The sequence below is a fragment of the Entelurus aequoreus genome, linkage group LG01, assembly GCF_033978785.1.
Source record: "Entelurus aequoreus isolate RoL-2023_Sb linkage group LG01, RoL_Eaeq_v1.1, whole genome shotgun sequence".
Taxonomy (NCBI): domain Eukaryota; kingdom Metazoa; phylum Chordata; class Actinopteri; order Syngnathiformes; family Syngnathidae; genus Entelurus; species Entelurus aequoreus.
Window position 1 is genome coordinate 32,614,485 of NC_084731.1, and position 18,578 is coordinate 32,633,062.

Here is an 18,578-nt window from a genome sequence, read left to right on the forward strand (position 1 = left end):
ATAGTCACAAACCGAGTCTCGACCTTGCCTCAGTCTGCTCAACTCCTGTGCCTTCTCTCGGTTATCTGTGACAGGATCAAATGTCATTCGAAGTGCCGTCTGGAAATCTGTGAGGGAGTTGCAGATGGCTGAACCTCGGTCCCATTCGACGGAAGGCCATGCCTTGGCTCTACCCTTCAAGTGGGAGATAATAAAAGCGATCTTCGCTCGTTCAGTGGGGAAAGCGTGAAGATTAAATTCAAAATGGATTGAACAATCTATCATGAATGTTTTGCTTTGTCCGGTTTCACCTGAATAGAATGCTGGAGGTGCCAGTTTACTTCCGGCTCCGGCGAATGACGTAGGCGGTAGGTGGGCAGGTACGGGTGCCGATGCGGCGGTTTGAGGAAGTTGCCGGGCCATCTCCTGCAGCTGGGTGGTTAGTCGGGCCATGTGTTCGGCCATCGCCGTCTGGAAATCCTCTTGGCGTGAGAGGCGGGTTGCCTGATCCTGGAGGGCGGCGGAAATTTGTCCTTTCTCTGCTGAGTCCATACAGGCCAGATTGTAATGTCAGGCTTGGGCGAATGAAGGGACTCAGATGCAGAGATGGGAGGTTCTAAATAAGGCTTTTATTTTGAAAATAACTCTTAACCTCCAGGGCAGAAAATTTACAATCACTATGAGGTACTACTATGATATCAAAAAACGTTTCCAAAAAGGGAAAGAACCAAAAATCACTCCAACGGAGGAATTGACAAAAATAAGACAAATATAACTAGCAACCGATCTGCTATAAAAAACTTTAACAAAAAGCGCTCCAACAGGAGGAAGAAAATAAGGACTATCAAAACTTACTACACTCAATATTATTCTAACAATTATATAAACAAAATTTACTCAAACTTTGAGGAAGGAAATATTAAGGAAAAATCATAACTCACCACTGCGGTTGAAAAAGGTTAAATAAAGGTCGCTCTGAGGGAGGAAAAAGTTAACTCAAAATTACAGCTAGAAAAATGCTGGATAAACAGACGTGGTCGTGGGACGAGGCAAGACAAGAACATGAACGTGGACTTGGAAGCAAGACAGGCACGAAAGATCGAGACAATCTGGCACAGAACAAGGGGAGGGATGGGCTTATATGGAACATGAGGGTAATGGGAAACAGGTGGAAACAATCAAGGGTCAGGGATGACGTCAGACTGGTGACACAAGAGGAAGGGCCCGTGATCTGAAACAAGAGGAGTTGCTTTTCAAAATAATACATGCAAATCACAAGACAGAAAAAACCAAGACAAGACTCTCCTCACCGCGGTGTGACAGAACAGGACTCATTTGTGTCTTATAGGCCCCGTTTACACTGCACACCAAATCTGATTTGTTTGCCCTCAAGACTTAGAGACTTAGACTTCCTTTTATTGTCATTCAAATTTGAACTTTGCAGTACAGATAAGAACAACATTGTGTTGCATTAGCTCGTTGTCGTGCAGGATAAAAGAGCAATAAGGTGCAGATATAAACAAAAAGATTACGGTATAGATAAATATATTGCACTTTTGCATATGCATCCACGTTTATGGATGTATGTTATATTGTCTTTATATTCCAGCGAGTTAATCCATTTTTGGGGGGAATTGAGGGGATTATTATGATGCGCTCAAGAGTCTTATGGCCTGAGGGAAGAAGCTATTACAGAACCTAGAGGTTCTGCTACAGAGGCTGCGGAACCTCTTTCTAGAGTCCAGCAATGAAAACAGTCCTTGGTGGGGGTGGGAGGAGTCTCTACAGATTTTCTGAGTCCTGCTCAGGCAGCGGCTTTTTGCGATTTCCTGGATAGGAGGAAGAGGAGTCCTGATGATCTTTTCCGCCGTCCTCACCACTCTCTGCAGAGACTTCCAGTCTGAGGCACTGCAGGCTCCAGTCCAGACAGAGATGCAGTTGGTCAGTAGGCTCTCTATAGTGCCAAGTGACACAGATCTGATTTTTTGCCAGTCCAAACGCTCCAAAGTGCTTCAAATCGGATCTTTTGGCATTAGATGCAGGCCACATCAGGAGGTAGTCTTGAATCCGATTGGAATTTGATCTGTTCAAAAGTGACTTCAGTCTAAGCGCAATGCGACCTGAATGTAACCCGTATGTGACTTTTTGGTCAGCTCTGGGCGACCTGCGTCACTCGTGTGCGCCGGAAAAGACGCATTTCCTAGCGGAAGTGGATATTTTGACACAACATCCGGTTTCGGTGAGCAAAATCTATTTCAGACGACCAAGTTGTCGGTACAGCACTTATCAATAGTGTGCAAATAATAGGCTATATGTCACAAATACTTCCTTTGTTTTCACTTTATCGAAGTGTGCATGCAAGTGACATCGAGGCCACATTGGGGCCACATTGGGGTCTGTGCGCGTTTACACTGGAGTCTGATAAAAATCACATTTTACTTGCAGTGAGCTGGAAAAAAATCGTATAAAAAAACAGGATTTAGGCCACTTTGGCCTGGAGTGTAAACGTAGTCATAGGGATGTGCCGATCGATCGAATTGATTATCATTCAAGCCGATGATCAGTGCAGATATTTGACATAGTTGACAAGAACTTGTCAGAATTTCCTTTTTTTCCCAGGAATTCCAGTTTTGTTCTTTTCCACAGGTCATTAGAAACCATTAAAAGTCATTAAATAAGGCTGGAGTTCATACTAGAAATGCAAATGATGCATGTGTTCGGAAATGGATGATCGACTTAAACATTTTAGATGAAAGAGACATATCATGGAATGATATTTGGAAAAACGCCAATAAGCCCTTCAGAAGCATTAAAAATAAGCTGAGTCAATTTAAGATCTTGAATAGATTGTATTTTACACCTTCTCAGCTGTTTAAAATTGGTGTGGTAAATTATGTATGAAGTGTCAGTCAGGCACCTGAGGGATCTCTTTTTCATTCATTGTGGGAATGTCAGAGAATAAAAGAGTTATGGTTGAAAACAACAAAAGAAGCAATTCATCCATCCATCCATCCATCCATTTTCTACTGCTTGTCCCGTTCGGGGTCACGGGGGGTGCTGGTGCCTATCTCAGCTGCATTCGGGCGGAAGGCAGGGCCAACACAGACAGACAGACAACATTCACACACTAGGGCCAATTTAGTGTTGCCAATCAACCTATCCCCAGGTGCATGTCTTTGGAATCAAATTCCTAAATATAAACATCCCAATGACACTGCAAACTTGTATTCTTGGTGATCTGCATCAATTTAGTAACGTGTCATCAAAGAGTAAAAATGCATTTCTTTCAATACGCATCATAACAAAAAGGGTAACTCTTAAAAAAATGGATAGATGTTGATAGTCCAACTCATACTGGACTGGTGCACACAAGCTATGGAAATGATATCAGTAGAAAAAACTGCATTTAGTTGAGATAATAATTAGTCATATATTGGAATATGGGATCCATTATTGAAATTTGTTTTAACTATTAAATGAACCTAAAATATGACTTATGTTATCTTTGTGGAAAATATTGGACACAGTGTGTTGTCAAGCTTATGAGATGCGATGCAAGTGTAAGCCACTGTGACATTATTGTTATTATTGTTTTTATTTATTTTTTTAATAAATGGCTGTGATGACAATGTAAATGAGGGATTCTTATTAATATTGATACTGTTGTTGATATTATTAATTTTTGTTTGACTACTTTTGGATTGTTTTGTGTCATGTTTGTGTGTCCTCTCCATTGCTCTGTTGATTGCTGTTCTGAATGTTGCTGGGCCGGGTTTGGTTTTGGAATTGTATTATTATGGTATTATTGTGTATTATTATGTTGGATTGATTAATTTAAAAAAATAGGCATTTAACGGATTTTGCACAAATTAAGGCCATAAATGGCATTAAAAAGCAGTACATTTCGATGTCCAGAAGCATTAAAACATTGTTATACAATTGTAGAACTGGGCCGGTAGTAGTAAGTCAATCAATCGAACGGTAAATGAAAATGAACTCAAGAACTTTGCCGTCACCGTTACATTACTATGTCTTTGCGTTTCTTTTCTTCGGCTGCGGCTTTCGAACTAGATACAAGAGGTCTTGTAAAATCCGGTCCGAAAGCGTGAAAAGCCTCAACACGGCAAAATTAAACCTGAACGTTGCCATTCTTTGGCGTGTCGTCCTTAACTGTGACACCATGTCATGTTCATGAGAAAACTGAGATTGTTTCTTACACGACTCCTGTATTTCATTTATCTCCACTTCAACACACATGAGATAACTTGACTAACATTAGCAACTTTTGTGATGCAGGCACCTCACGTGACCTACGGTGGCCTCTTATATACGTTTGTATATATATATATATATATATATATATATGTATATATATATATATATATATATATATATATAAGAGGCGGGGAGCGAACCTGCAACCTGCCTCTTAACATCCAAATCGCTGCCGTTGTGTCCTTGGGCAGGACACTTCACCCTTGCCCCCGGTACCACTCACACTGGTGAATGAATGATGAATGAATGATAGGTGATGGTCGGAGGGGCCGTAGACGCAAACTGGCAGCCTCGCTTCCGTCAGTCTACCCCAGGGCAGCTGTGGCTACAAATGTAGCTTACCACCACCCGGTGTGAAAGACTGATGGGTTCCCACTTCTCCGTGAGCGCTTTGAGTATCTAATAATAGAAAAGCGCAATATAAAATCTAATCCATTATTATTTATTATATATCTTTTCTATCCATTTTAAACAACTGAGAGGGTGTAAAATACAATATATTCAAGATGTTTAATTGACTCAGGTTATTGTAATGCTTTTAAAGAATGCAAATATCATTCTATAATGTGTGTCTTTTTCTAAAATGTTTAAATCAGCCATTCATTTCCGAACACATGCATTATTTGCATTCCTAGTATGATGTTCATTTATTATTCCATTAAGCCTTTTAACTATTTTTTAATGGTTCCCTGATTTAAAAAAAACATCCTCTAGTGTTCGGCTATTATAAGGCATATTTTCAGAGGATATACATTTTTACAGCATGTTTTAAAGAGATAACATTTAAAAGGTAACCTCTGGGTATATTATATTGATTAAATAATTCTTATTTAGGGGGCTTCATGGGCGGAATTGTTAGAATTAGAATATTTGGGATTTTGCCAACGTTTATTTACGAATTACAATGCATAAAAAAAGAAAAATGTGTTCTTGTCTTAAATAATGATTTTTGAAAGATATGCAAAATAAATAAAAAAAAACAGATTCCCTTCAATATTGTTTCTACATCCTGTGAACGTACTCATGGCGTGGCAAAGGTGTGAAAAATAATGCTTGTCAGGAAAATGGGAAAATGCACATTTCGGCAAGGGTTGCCAAGTGGCGAACTTTTTAAAACCTGGTTAAAGCTTGTCAATGGTAAACCCAGAGAGGCGTCCCGCAGCGTGTGCCAAAAGACTCCAAACTTTGCTTAGTGGGCATCAATGCGGTCCAATCACACAAGTCAGTCATTAAAGGCAGGCAGGAGTTAACAATGTCCTTTTTTTTTTTTGCATGACCAACAAAGCAACTTCTGCTGTCACCGCCATAACATTGAGCTGCTGTTACTGCAAAAAAAATAATAAATACAAATAAATCCTCCACATGGAGAGGAGCCAGATGAGGTGGTTCGGACATTTGGTCAGGATGCCACCCAAACGCCTCCCTAGGGAGGTGTTTAGGGCACGTCCGACCGGTAGGAGGCCACGGGGAAGACCCAGGACACGTTGGGAAGACTATGTCTCCCGGCTGGTCTGGGAACGCCTCGGGATTCCCCGGGAGGAGCTGGACGAAGTGGCTGGGGAGAGGAAAGTCTGGGCTTCCCTGCTTAGGCTGCTGCCCCCGCGACCCAACCTCGAATAAGCAGAAGAAGATGGATGGATGGATGGAAATTCTCAGATGAAACTGTCTTGCGAGCTAATTCTGATTCACTTGAGAGAAACAGTTAATGTAAACCTTTCAACTATTCAATATTATCATTGTCTAATGCTTACAATTTTGTCTATACATACAGCCGTAAGCTCTTGGTTGTAAATAATAACCGTGTGGGGTCTTACATGGCATAAACATTTTTTTAAGTGGCATTAAAAACAGCATTAAAAAGCATTACATCAGATTTGCTGATACTTGTAGAAACCCTTTATATCAGGGGTGTCAAACTCATTTTAGATGGGGGGCCACATGGAGATAAAATCTACTCCCAAGTGGGCCGGACTGGTAAAATCACGGCACGATAACTTAAAAAATAAAGACAACTTGAGATTGTTTAAAAATAGAACAAGCACATTCTGAAATTGTACAAATCATAATGTTGTTGTTTTATTTTTACAATTACCTGTTGCGGTTAATAGTATTCTACCTTTATTTGTCGTTATTTATATTTTCTGAATAAATTATGTGATAATGTTCATCAGTCAACTCATTGGTGTTAATTTTCAGTCTATCCAGATTATAAAAATGAATCAAAATCAAATTACAGGATGTTATTTATGTAGTTTGATCATTTTCCTCGACTGATGTACTAATATCCTGTGGTTTATTTTGTACATACGTAGCATCATCTACAAAGATACAAAAAATCGCTATTGCGACATCCAGTGGACACATTTAGAACAGCAGTTTATTTCATTAAAAAATTTCAGGTTCATTTTTATACTTAAACTCATCCCGCGGGCCGGATAAAACCTGTTCGCGGGCCTGATCCGGCCCTCGGGCCGTACATTTGACACTCCTGCTTTATATAATACGCGGGCAGCAGCTCATTTCTGTAACATTAAGGAAGAAATTATCAGCCAGCTTGAAACATTTCTCATCTGTAGGCTTCATTAAGGATGCCAAAATTATTTTATTTAAACGTTTGCCATATTTAGAAATCATGTATTTCATATCAATCACACCTTATCGATATCATGGATGTAAATTGTGTCACACATTGAGAACAGAAAGTGAACATATGTGTCAGTAATTGCTATGAAGTGGAAACGGGGTAGGATGAAATACATTTTGCTTTGTCCTACTCCTTGTGGGACATGTTGTAAAGAGAAATTAAACATTTAAAATATGTGATGTATCATATCGAAACTGATTTACAGGTAGGAATGATTGCTACCACCGAGAACGAGCTGATTTTTACATGTTAGAATACGAAAAAAAACAAAAAACTTTTGTCTTCTTATCTCTCATAATTAATGTGAACGATAGGCAAAAATTAAAAAAAAAGTGCAGTTTTCCTTTAAATAGGATAGGATATATAAACAGAGTAGGTTATGGACATGTTATATAAACATGTAATTTGTGTTTTTCTTACACTTAAGTCTTATTTGCATTAATTTCAATTTGTCCTAGGTGTGTTGCCGTAGTCAGGAAGTAGTCTATTGTTATTAAATTGAATATGCCAGTCGTGCCTTTACAAAATGTTCAAACTCTACTGTAAGTATTCCACTTATTACACATCAGCTGTTTGATTCTAATGTGCATCATAGTTGTAGTTCCATCCATCCATCCATCCATCTTCTTCCACTTATCCGAGGTCGGGTCGCGGGGGCAGCAGCTTAAGCAGGGAAGCCCAGACTTCCCTCTCCCAAGCCACTTCGTCCAGCTCCTCCCGGGGGATCCCGAGGCGTTCCCAGGCCAGCCGGGAGACATAGTCTTCCCAACGTGTCCTGGGTCTTCCCCGTGGCCTCCTACCGGTCGGACGTGCCCTAAACACGGGTGGCATCCTGACCAGATGCCCGAACCACCTCATCTGGCTCCTCTCGATGTGGAGGAGCAGCGGCTTTACTTTGAGCGCCCCCGGATGGCAGAGCTTCTCACCCTATCTCTAAGGGAGAGCCCCGCCACCCGGCGGAGGAAACTAATTTCGGCCGCTTGTACCCGTGATCTTGTCCTTTCGGTCATAACCCAAAGCTCATGACCATAGGTGAGGATGGGAACGTAGATCGACCGGTAAATTGAGAGCTTTGCCTTCCGGCTCAGCTCCTTCTTCACCACAACGGATCGATACAGCGTCCGCATTACTGAAGACGCCGCACCGATCCGCCTGTCGATCTCACGATCCACTCTTCCCTCACTCGTGAACAAGACTCCGAGGTACTTGAACTCCTCCACTTGGGGCAGGGTCTCCTCCGCAACCCGGAGATGGCACTCCACCCTTTTCCGGGCGAGAACCATGGATTCGGACTTGGAGGTGCTGATTCTCATCCCAGTCGCTTCACACTCAGCTGCGAACCGATCCAGCGAGAGCTGAAGATCCTGGCCAGATGAAGCCATCAGGACCACATCATCTGCAAAAAGCAGAGACCTAATCCTGCAGCCACCAAACCAGATCCCCTCAACGCCTTGACTGCGCCTAGAAATTCTGTCCATAAAAGTTATGAACAGAATCGGTGAAAAAGGGCAGCCTTGGCGGAGTCCAACTCTCACTGGAAACGTGTCCGACTTACTGCCGGCAATGCGGACCAAACTCTGGCACTGATCATACAGGGAGCGGACCGCCACAATCAGACAGTCCGATACCCCATACTCTCTGAGCACTCCCCACAGGACTTCCCGAGGGACACGGTCGAATGCCTTCTCCAAGTCCACAAAACACATGTAGACTGGTTGGGCAAACTCCCATGCACCCTCAAGGACCCTGCCGAGAGTATAGAGCTGGTCCACAGTTCCGCGACCAGGACGAAAACCACACTGTTCCTCCTGAATCCGAGGTTCGACTATCCGGCGTAGCCTCCTCTCCAGCACACCTGAATAGACCTTACCGGGAAGGCTGAGGAGTGTGATCCCACGATAGTTAGAACACACCCTCCGGTTCCCCTTCTTAAAGAGAGGAACCACCACCCCGGTCTGCCAATCCAGAGGTACCGCCTCCGATGCCCACGCGATGCTGCAGAGTCTTGTCAACCAAGACAGCCCCACAGCATCCAGAGCCTTAAGGAACTTTGGGCGGATCTCATCCACCCCCGGGGCCTTTCCACAGAGGAGCTTTTTAACTACCTCAGCAACCTCAGCCCCAGAAATAGGAGAGCCCACCACAGATTCCCCAGGCACTACTTCCTCATAGGAAGACGTGTTGGTGGGATTGAGGAGGTCTTCGAAGTATTCCCTCCACCGATCCACAACATCCGCAGTCGAGGTCAGCAGAACACCATCCTCACCATACACGGTGTTGATAGTGCACTGCTTCCCCTTCCTGAGGCGGCGGATGGTGGTCCAGAATCGCTTCGAAGCCGTCCGGAAGTCGTTCTCCATGGCTTCCCCGAACACTTCCCATGTCCGAGTTTTTGCCTCCGCGACCGCCGAAGCCGCACACCTCTTGGCCTGTCGGTACCTGTCCGCTGCCTCAGGAGTCCTATGAGCCAAAAGAACCCGATAGGACTCTTTCTTCAGCTTGACGGCATCCCTCACCGCCGGTGTCCACCAACGGGTTCTAGGATTACCGCCACGACAGGCACCAACTACCTTGCGGCCACAGCTCCGATCAGCCGCCTCGACAATAGAGGTGCGGAACATGGTCCATTCGGACTCAATGTCCAGCACCTCCCTCGTGACATGTTCAAAGTTCTTCCGGAGGTGGGAATTGAAACTCTCTCTCCCAGCAAACCCTCACAATGCGTTTGGGCCTGCCAGGTCTGTCCGGCATCCTCCCCCACCGTCGCAGCCAACTCACCACCAGGTGGTGATCGGTAGAAAGCTCCGCCCCTCTCTTCACCCGAGTGTCCAAAACATGAGGCCGCAAATCCGACGACACAACTACAAAGTCGATCATGGAACTGCGGCCTAGGGTGTCCTGGTGCCAAGTGCACATATGGACACCCTTATGTTTGAACATGGTGTTTGTTATGGACAATCTGTGACGGGCACAAAAGTCCAATAACAAAACACCGCTCGGGTTCAGATCCGGGCAGCCATTCTTCCCAATCACGCCTCTCCAGGTTTCACTGTCGCTGCCAACATGAGCATTGAAGTCCCCCAGTAGAACGAGGGAATCACCCGGGGGAGCACTCTCAAGTACTCCCTCGAGTGAATCCAAAAAGGGTGGGTACTCTGAGCTGCGGTTTGGCGCGTAAGCGCAAACCACAGTCAGGACCCGTTCCCCAACCCGAAGGCGGAGGGAAGCTACCCTCTCGTCCACCGGGTTGAACTCCAACATGCAGGCTCTGAGCCGGGGGGCAACAAGAATTGCCACCCCAGCCCGTCGCCTCTCACTGCCGGCAACGCCAGAGTAGAAGAAAGTCCAGCCCCTCTCGAGAGAACTGGTTCCAGAGCCCTTGCTGTGCGTCGAAGTGAGTCCGACTATGTCTAGTCGGAACTTCTCCACCTCGCGCACTAGCTCAGGCTCCTTCCCCCCCAGTGAGGTGACGTTCCACGTCCCAAGAGCTAGCTTCTGTAGCCGAGGATCGGACCGCCAAGTGCCCTGCCTTCGGCTGCCGCCCAGCTCACATCGCACCCGACCTCTATGACCCCTGCTATGGGTGGTGAGCCCATTGAAGGGGGAACCCACGTTACCCCATGGGGACAGGCCCGGCCACCAGGCGCTCGCCATCGTGCCCCACCTCCGGGCCTGGCTCCAGAGGGGGGCCCCGGTGACCCGTGTCCGGGCGAGGGAAATCTGGGTCCATAGGTTTTATTTTTCATTGAGGTCTTCGAGCTGCTCTTTGTCCGATCCCTCACCTAGGACCAGTTTGTCTTGGGAGACCCTACCAGGGGGCATAAAGCCCCCGGACAACATAGCTCCTAGGATCATTGGGACACGCAAACTCCTCTACCACGGTAAGGTGGCAGCTCAGAGAGGAGTAGTTGTAGTTTTGTTAGTCAAATATGAGTTGTAGTTTTGTTAGTCAAATATGAAGGTGTGCAAATTGCCCTATAAAATTGCTAATGGCTATTAGTCACATGTAAATGGCATATCATTGAGTGAGCTCATTTGTTTGACCGCTTTTATTTTATGTTGGAACGTTACAGAGAAGTATGTAAGTAACATTGACATTCTGTATTTCTATATGTTCCATTTTTACAGTGTTTTGAAGTAAAGACTCTCAAATGGAGGCAACCTGTTATCTGTCTTCTAAGCTAGCAAGAAGAGACGTTAGCGGTAGCGGAAAAGCCTGCTTCTATCGGACATTTTAAATGGAGGCCAAGTTAATATGATGTTTTTTGCTGATATCGGACTCATATTAATAATTACAACTAGAGATGTCCGATAATATCGGACTGCCGATATTATCGGCCGATAAATGCTTTAAAATGTAGTATCGGAAATTATCGGTATCGGTGTCAAAATTATCGGTATCGGTTTCAAAAAGTAAAATTTAGGACTTTTTAAAACGCCGCTGTGTACACGGACGTAGGGAGAAGTACAGAGCGCCATTAAATCTTGAAGGCACTGCCTTTGCGTGCCAGCCCAGTCACATAATATCTACGGCTTTTTGACACACTCACAAGTGAATGCAAGCATACATGGTCAACAGCCATACAGGTCACACTGAGGGCGACCGTATAAACAACTTTAACACTGTTACAAATATGCGCCACACTGTGAACCCACACCAAACAAGAATGGCAAACACATTTCGGGAGAACATCCGCACCGTAACACAACATAAACACAACAGAACACATACCCAGAACCCCTTGCAGCACTAACTCTTCCAGGACGCTACAATATACACCCCCCGCTATTCCCCCACTTCAACCCAACCCCGCCCACCTCAACCTCCTCATGCTCTCTCAGGGAGAGCATGTTCCAAATTCCAAGCTTGTGACGATCGGTCACTTCCTTTCTGTTTGTCTCCTTGGTTTTTGTATTACTTCCGGTCAGTGCTCTTATTTTGTTAAATTTCCTGTTCCGCGGAGCACTGTTTTCTCTTCACCTGCCGTTGATTGGCAGCCGGTCCACACCTGCTGCCAATCAGCATATGTCTATTTATGTTTTCTCTCGAGCACTCTTCAGTGCTCGATGATAGACTTCTATGTTTGGAACAATTCTGCAAGACTGCTTTATTTTCTGTTTATGTTAATTAAAATCATCTTACCTGCAAATCCTCCTCCTGGTTCTTGCATCTTGGGGACACACAAACTGCAGCCATGCGAGTTCCTAACAGTATCATCGAGCCAGAATGCTGTGTCCTCGCGAGAACCCCTGTCGGCGACGCACAGCCGACGTTCTGGACCGCACAATTCATAGAGGACTTGAAAACCAGGTTTGTGCGGTCCCAGCCCACAGCAGGCTCGGACCTTCTCCCTCCGCCTCGACCGCCGGTTCCGGCTCTCCGACCGGCGCGGCCACCGCCGCCTTCCCTCCTCCCGGCTAGGCCGCCGGCTCCGGCTCTCCGACCGGCGCGGCCACCGCCGCCTTCCCTCCTCCCGGCTAGGCCGCCGGCTCCGGCTCTCCGACCGGCGCGGCCACCGCCGCCATCTTCCCCGTCGCCTGCTGTGCATCCTGTCCCGGCTCCACGGCAATCGCCTGTGCCGGCGCGTCGACCTCCGGTTCCCACACCGCGTCGCACGCCGGTCGCAGCCCCGCGTCTTACGCCGGTCGCGGCGCCACAACGACCAACACCGGCTGAGCGCCCAGCACCCGTTCCTGCTCCAAGGCAGCTTCCAGCAGCTGCACCACGGCTGCTATCCCTTCCAGCACCCGCTCGTCCTGCCAGTCCGGCGAAGGCTCCTGTGGAGCCGTCCATGATGTCCCTCCTGGCCTCCTGCTGGGACTCGGCGAGGGACGTGTCTTTTTCCCTCCTCCTGGCCCCCTACCGCCCGTCCCTGGTTTTCGCACCGGGGGAAATCAACAACCCGGAACTCCTTCTCCCTGTGGTGGACGGCGTCTGGCATCCGCCTACTGGAGGGGGGGCTACTACCAGCAGCAGTGCAGCCAAGCACACGCCGCTGTCATCCCCGCCATCGTCTCCTCCCACGGAGACATCATCGCCGCCACCTTCATCTTTCCAGGCGCGCCTTCCCACGGCGCAGACATCTTCCGCGTCACCGGCGGGACACTGCACGGTGCCGCCATCGAAGACTCCTCCCATGGCGCTGTCGTCATCGTCGCCGCCGGCTGTGCGACCTCCTCATCCGCCAAAGACGCGGCGGTGTTATGGACTTCCTCCGCGCTGTTTGCCGCGATCTGCAGAACCTGCGTGTGGACCTTTGCAGCTGTTGGTGCTCAGGTACCACGAGCTTCCGCCTCCTTGTCGGCCACTAATGTGGCCGTTCCGCGGTCGCCCACCTCGCCAGTGGCAGCGGCGTTCAACGCGTCGCCGCCACCTGACTCTCCCTCGCTGGCTGCGAGGACATTTGGCCTGGCGACCCTCCACCAACTCCTCCCTCCACCCTCCCGTAATTTTTGGACTTTTTACATTATTGTTTCCAGGGAACATCTGGAATCTGTTCCTTGAGGGGGGGTCCTGTGACGATCGGTCACTTCCTTTCTGTTTGTCTCCTTGGTTTTTGTATTACTTCCGGTCAGTGCTCTTATTTTGTTAAATTTCCTGTTCCGCGGAGCACTGTTTTCTCTTCACCTGCCGTTGATTGGCAGCCGGTCCACACCTGCTGCCAATCAGCATATGTCTATTTATGTTTTCTCTCGAGCACTCTTCAGTGCTCGATGATAGACTTCTATGTTTGGAACAATTCTGCAAGACTGCTTTATTTTCTGTTTATGTTAATTAAAATCATCTTACCTGCAAATCCTCCTCCTGGTTCTTGCATCTTGGGGACACACAAACTGCAGCCATGCGAGTTCCTAACAAAGCTGCTGTTTTGAGGCATGTTAAAAAAAAATAATGCACTTTGTGACTTCAATAATAAATATGGCAGTGCCATGTTGGCATTTTTTTCCATAACTTGAGTTGATTTATGTTGGAAAACCTTGTTACATCATTTAACGCATCCAGCGGGGCATCACAACAAAATTAGGCATAATAATGTGTTAATTCCACGACTGTATATATCGGTATCGGTTGATATCGGAATCGTAATTAAGAGTTGGACAATATCGGAATATCGGATATCGGCAAAAAAGCCATTATCGGACATCTCTAATTACAACTAATAATTTGTTCAACTTTGATCGTAACTTATTGTTACGCTTGTAACGGTACAGCGGAGAAGGAGACGGCACTGAGGCAGGGGCGTCGTTTAGCTTGCAGCGTTTTATTGAGCACAAGTAGGTAACGTGTGTAAGTAATCCAAATACGTGGTGTGTGCCTATGTGAAGCGATTACGTGGTGAGTGTTACCAGGAGATGTTGAAGGTGCGTGTTGTGAAGGGTGCGGATGTCCAAAGAGGGCAAGGCAGGCTTGGAGGTCCGTGGGCAGGCAAGGGTCAGGGGCCGGAGCGAGGCGTCGAAGTCCGGGGGCAAGCGAGAGAGAGACACACAGTTCGAAACCAGGAAAGAAAGAGGAGCTGCGGGATGGCGACACAGGACAAAACACAATGAGCACAGAGGAGGGGAAACACAGAGAGAGCGAGGAAGCACATAGGCAAAAAGCTAGAGACGTATAGGGCTTACTGTACAGGTACACGTAGCTACGTTCTGGCACTGGAACGCAGGACACGCTGGCTTAAAAAGGATGTGGAGCTCTCATCAGCGTCAGGTGTGTCGATTTCGGAGTGAGTGCAGCCGCACCTGGCCCACGGCAGGAGAGGAACGCCCGTGTGGCGGCAGGTCCTAGAGCAGTAACAATTAGGGGCGGCGTGGCGAAGTTGGTAGAGTGGCCGGGTCAGCAATCGGAGTGTTGCTGGTTACTGGGGTTCAATCCCCACCTTCTACCTTCCTAGTCACGTCCGTTGTGTCCTTGGGCAAGACACTTCACCCTTGCTCCTGATGGCTGCTGGTTAGCGCCTTGCATGGCAGCTCCCGCCATCAGTGTGTGAATGTGTGTGTGAATGGATGAATGTGGAAATACTGTCAAAGCGCTTTGAGTACCTTGAAGGTAGAAAAGCGCTATACAAGTATAACCCATTTATCATTTAACAATGCTCTATTCCGTACAATTGACCACTAAATGGTAACACCCGAATAAGTTTTTCAACTTGTTTATGTCAGGGTCCACATAAATCAATTCATGGTACAAATATACACAACAAAGATCACAAAAACCAGGATTTGGAAAATGATATAGATCCAGATACAAATTTTTTCTCCCACATTAGTAATAATTGTTTTTATTATACAGATGAACAATATAATAGCAACATTAAATGTGATAACAAATTGTCAATTATTCATTTTAATAGCAGAAGCTTGTATGCAAACTACAACAACATTAAGAACTTTTTGGAACACATCAACAAACCCTTCAAAGTGATTGCTGTCACAGAAACATGGATTGATGATAAAAAAGGAATAGATTTTTGATCTGGAAGGATATGAACTAAACTACATCAACAGAACCAACAAAAATGGAGGAGGAGTAGCTGTGTACGTGATGAAGAACCTGAACTACAAAGTGGTAAAAAACATGTCATTTGCTATAGATAAAATCTTAGAATGTATAACCATTGAAATATGTCAGGAAAAAAGCAAAAACATATTCATCAGTTGTATATATAGATCACCTAAGTCAAGTATAGAAACATTATTGTGATTACTTATGGAGTATATTGTGAATACATTGAGAACAGGAAGTGAACAAAAGTTTTAGCAACTGTTATGTAAAGGAAAAGGGGTAGGATTAAATAAGCTCTGCTTCTTCCTACTCCTTTTCGAACATGTTGAAAAGAGAAACTGGAAATTGTGATGTATCATGTTGTATGCTTGCATGTTCGAAATAAACTCAAACTCAAATATATACTATCAGCATAATACAGTCATCACACAAGTTGATCATCAGAGTATATACATTGAATTATTTACATTATTTACAATCCGGGGGGTGGGATGTGTAGGGGGGTGTAGGTTGGGGGGGGGGGGGGGTTAGGTTTAGTTGATATCAGCACTTCAGTCATCAACAATTGCATCATCTGAGAAATGGACATTGAAACAGTGTAGGTCTGACTTCGTAGGATATGTACAACGAGCAGAGAACATAGTGAGCTCGGAAAGCATAAGAACAAGTATATACATTTGATTATTTACATTTGATTATTTACAATCCGGGGAGGTGGGATGTGGTGGGGGGAGGGTGTTAGTCTAGGGTTGAAGTTGCCTGGAGGTGTTCTTTTAGTGCGGTTTTGAAGGAGGATAGAGATGCCCTTTCTTTTACACCTGTTGGGAGTGCATTCCATATGGATGTGGCATAGAAGGAGAATGAGTTAAGACCTTTGTTAGATCGGAATCTGGGTTTAACGTGGTTTGTGGAGCTCCCCCTGGTGTTGTGGTTATGGCGGTCATTTACGGTTATGGAAGTAGTTTGACATGCTAAATAGAGATGGACTCTGTTAGTGCACTTCATCTTGGACATTGTCAACTCCATATAACATTGGTGAACCTTTAGCGTAATGCGGAACACGCAATGCTAACAACACGGCTAATGATTGTAGCTGCCACTGTCATGCTGACTACATTTTTGTAAATGCAAGCCTGTGGTTTTAGTACATGGAAGCCCAGTTCTGACTTAGAGGAATTACCCAGGATGTGATGAAGTATTTCCACGTCGTGGCCATGTTGTATAGGCCGGGTGACGACCATAACAATGATGCTACTGGTGAGTACTATCATCTACTGTAGAACACACTCAAGGCTACTATAATTGGGTGTAATGGTGACTAAATAGGTGTTATTTCATGTTTAGAGTGCTCTAATTATGTTATAAAGCGTATTTAGAATTTATATTTCTTGGGATGGGTTGGTTTGACATGGCTGTTTTTGATAGATCTACAGTACTGGTGAGGAAAAACAAGCCTGCATCAAACTTTCATCATACTTATTTTACTGCGCCGAGCAGCCCTTCCTCTATTTGTCACTGTCAAAGACTTATTAAAAGAAAGACTCAGTTCATCAAATGCTTTTGCTCGGTGCCTCCACTTTATGGTTACAAGTAATGAGATCTGCATTGTTATCGATTCATTAATCAATCAAGGATTGAACTACCCCTCAGCTTCACTTGGTTTTGTGTTAACATTCTGAAGAAGTTTTGTTTATGTCTGTATTCTGCAAGGTTTTATTGTTTGGAGAAGACATCATTTCAGGGCAGGTTCATTATTCGACATCATTCTTATGTGGTATCATTGGAAGAAGCACTATAAGGTGCAGTAAGTTTACGCAAAGCCTTTCTAAGCCTGCATAAATTCACATTTCGACTTTTTTTTAATACCCATTCTCATTTATTTTCCATCAGCTACCAACTGTCTACAGTTTAATTAGAGCTAGTGCCAAATTAGCAAAACAGACCCCGCCGGCTAATGAGGCCTCAGGAATAAATATCATTGGTGCAGTGTTGTATTCTTCTCCAGGGGCCGTTGTTATGTAATGTATGTAATGCAATGTATTCTGTTTTGTTCTTCAGCTCCAAAGACCTGCAGTCCAAAGCAGTTTGTGTGTAAGGACGGAGTGACGTGCATCTCAAAGGGCTGGCGCTGCGATGGTGAGAAAGACTGTCCAGACGGCTCAGACGAGGAGCCGGATGTCTGTAAGTGGTTTTTTTTTGTTTTGTTTAAAGATGTCCAAACTCAACATATGCATTTTTTTTTTTTCGCCCTGATTGTTCAAATCTTTCTGCATTTTCTGCAGAATGAACCTTAGCTGACATTGAACTATTCAGAGTAGATAATTGCAGCTTTGGTGGAACTGCTTTTCACTTTCTGCAGCTCTAAATATGTGTATCATATAATTTAAGGACATCAGGATTCTTCAGGGAGCCTTTTTTTGCATGCTATGTTGTTGATATTCATTAATGTCATATACTTCACTTATTTACCTTACATCCTCAATGCAGCTTATATCACTGATTATTTTTTTAAAGAGTTCAATTTGCCTCAAATCATGCATTTTATTTATACTGGACCAATGTTGGGAAAAAATAGGTACAAATGTGAAATCATGTGGTAGTTTAAATTTAATGGTACTAAACTGGGGGTCAGCAACCCGCGGCTCTAGAGTTTCATGTGGCTCTTTAGCGCCGTCCTAGTGGCTCCCTGGACCTCTTTCAGAGATGTGAGAAAATGGAAAAAGATGAAGAAAAAATATATTTTTTGTTTTAATATATATATATAGGAGAACAAACATGACACAAACCTTCCTAATTGTTAGAAATCCCACTGTTTATGTTATACACGTTTCACTGATGAGAGTAATAACTAATTCCAGGTACTAATTTGAACTCATCGTAGTTTGTTTACATGTACGAATCTCTCCAATGCTGCCACAGAAAGACATGTTTTATGCCACTCCTTCTTGGTCTCATTTTGTCCACCAAACATGTTATGCTGTGCGTGAATGCACAAAGGTGAGCTTTGTTGATTTTATTGATTTGCTGGAGCGCTTATCAGGCATATTTGGTCAATTCATGACTGCAAGCTAATCGTTGCTAACATGCTATTTAGGCTAGCTGTATGTACATATTGCATCATTATGCCTCGTTTGTAGGTATATTTGAGCTCATTTAATTTCCTTTACTTATGTCTTCCGT

The 18,578-nt window shown here is 45.0% G+C and overlaps 1 protein-coding gene across 3 annotated transcripts in view; it reads left to right on the forward strand.

Moving 5' to 3' along the window:
- LOC133650712 (low-density lipoprotein receptor-related protein 1-like) overlaps positions 1 to 18,578 on the forward strand; it is a 294,864-nt gene that overhangs the window by 50,062 nt on the left and 226,224 nt on the right. For all 3 annotated transcript variants that reach the window (XM_062048313.1, XM_062048295.1, XM_062048304.1), the window contains exon 2: positions 17,457 to 17,579. Coding sequence is in view for 2 of the 3 variants with exons in the window: in XM_062048295.1 (XP_061904279.1) it covers positions 17,457 to 17,579 (123 nt within the window). In the remaining variant the exon portion in view is untranslated. The remainder of the gene's footprint in view (positions 1 to 17,456; positions 17,580 to 18,578) is intronic.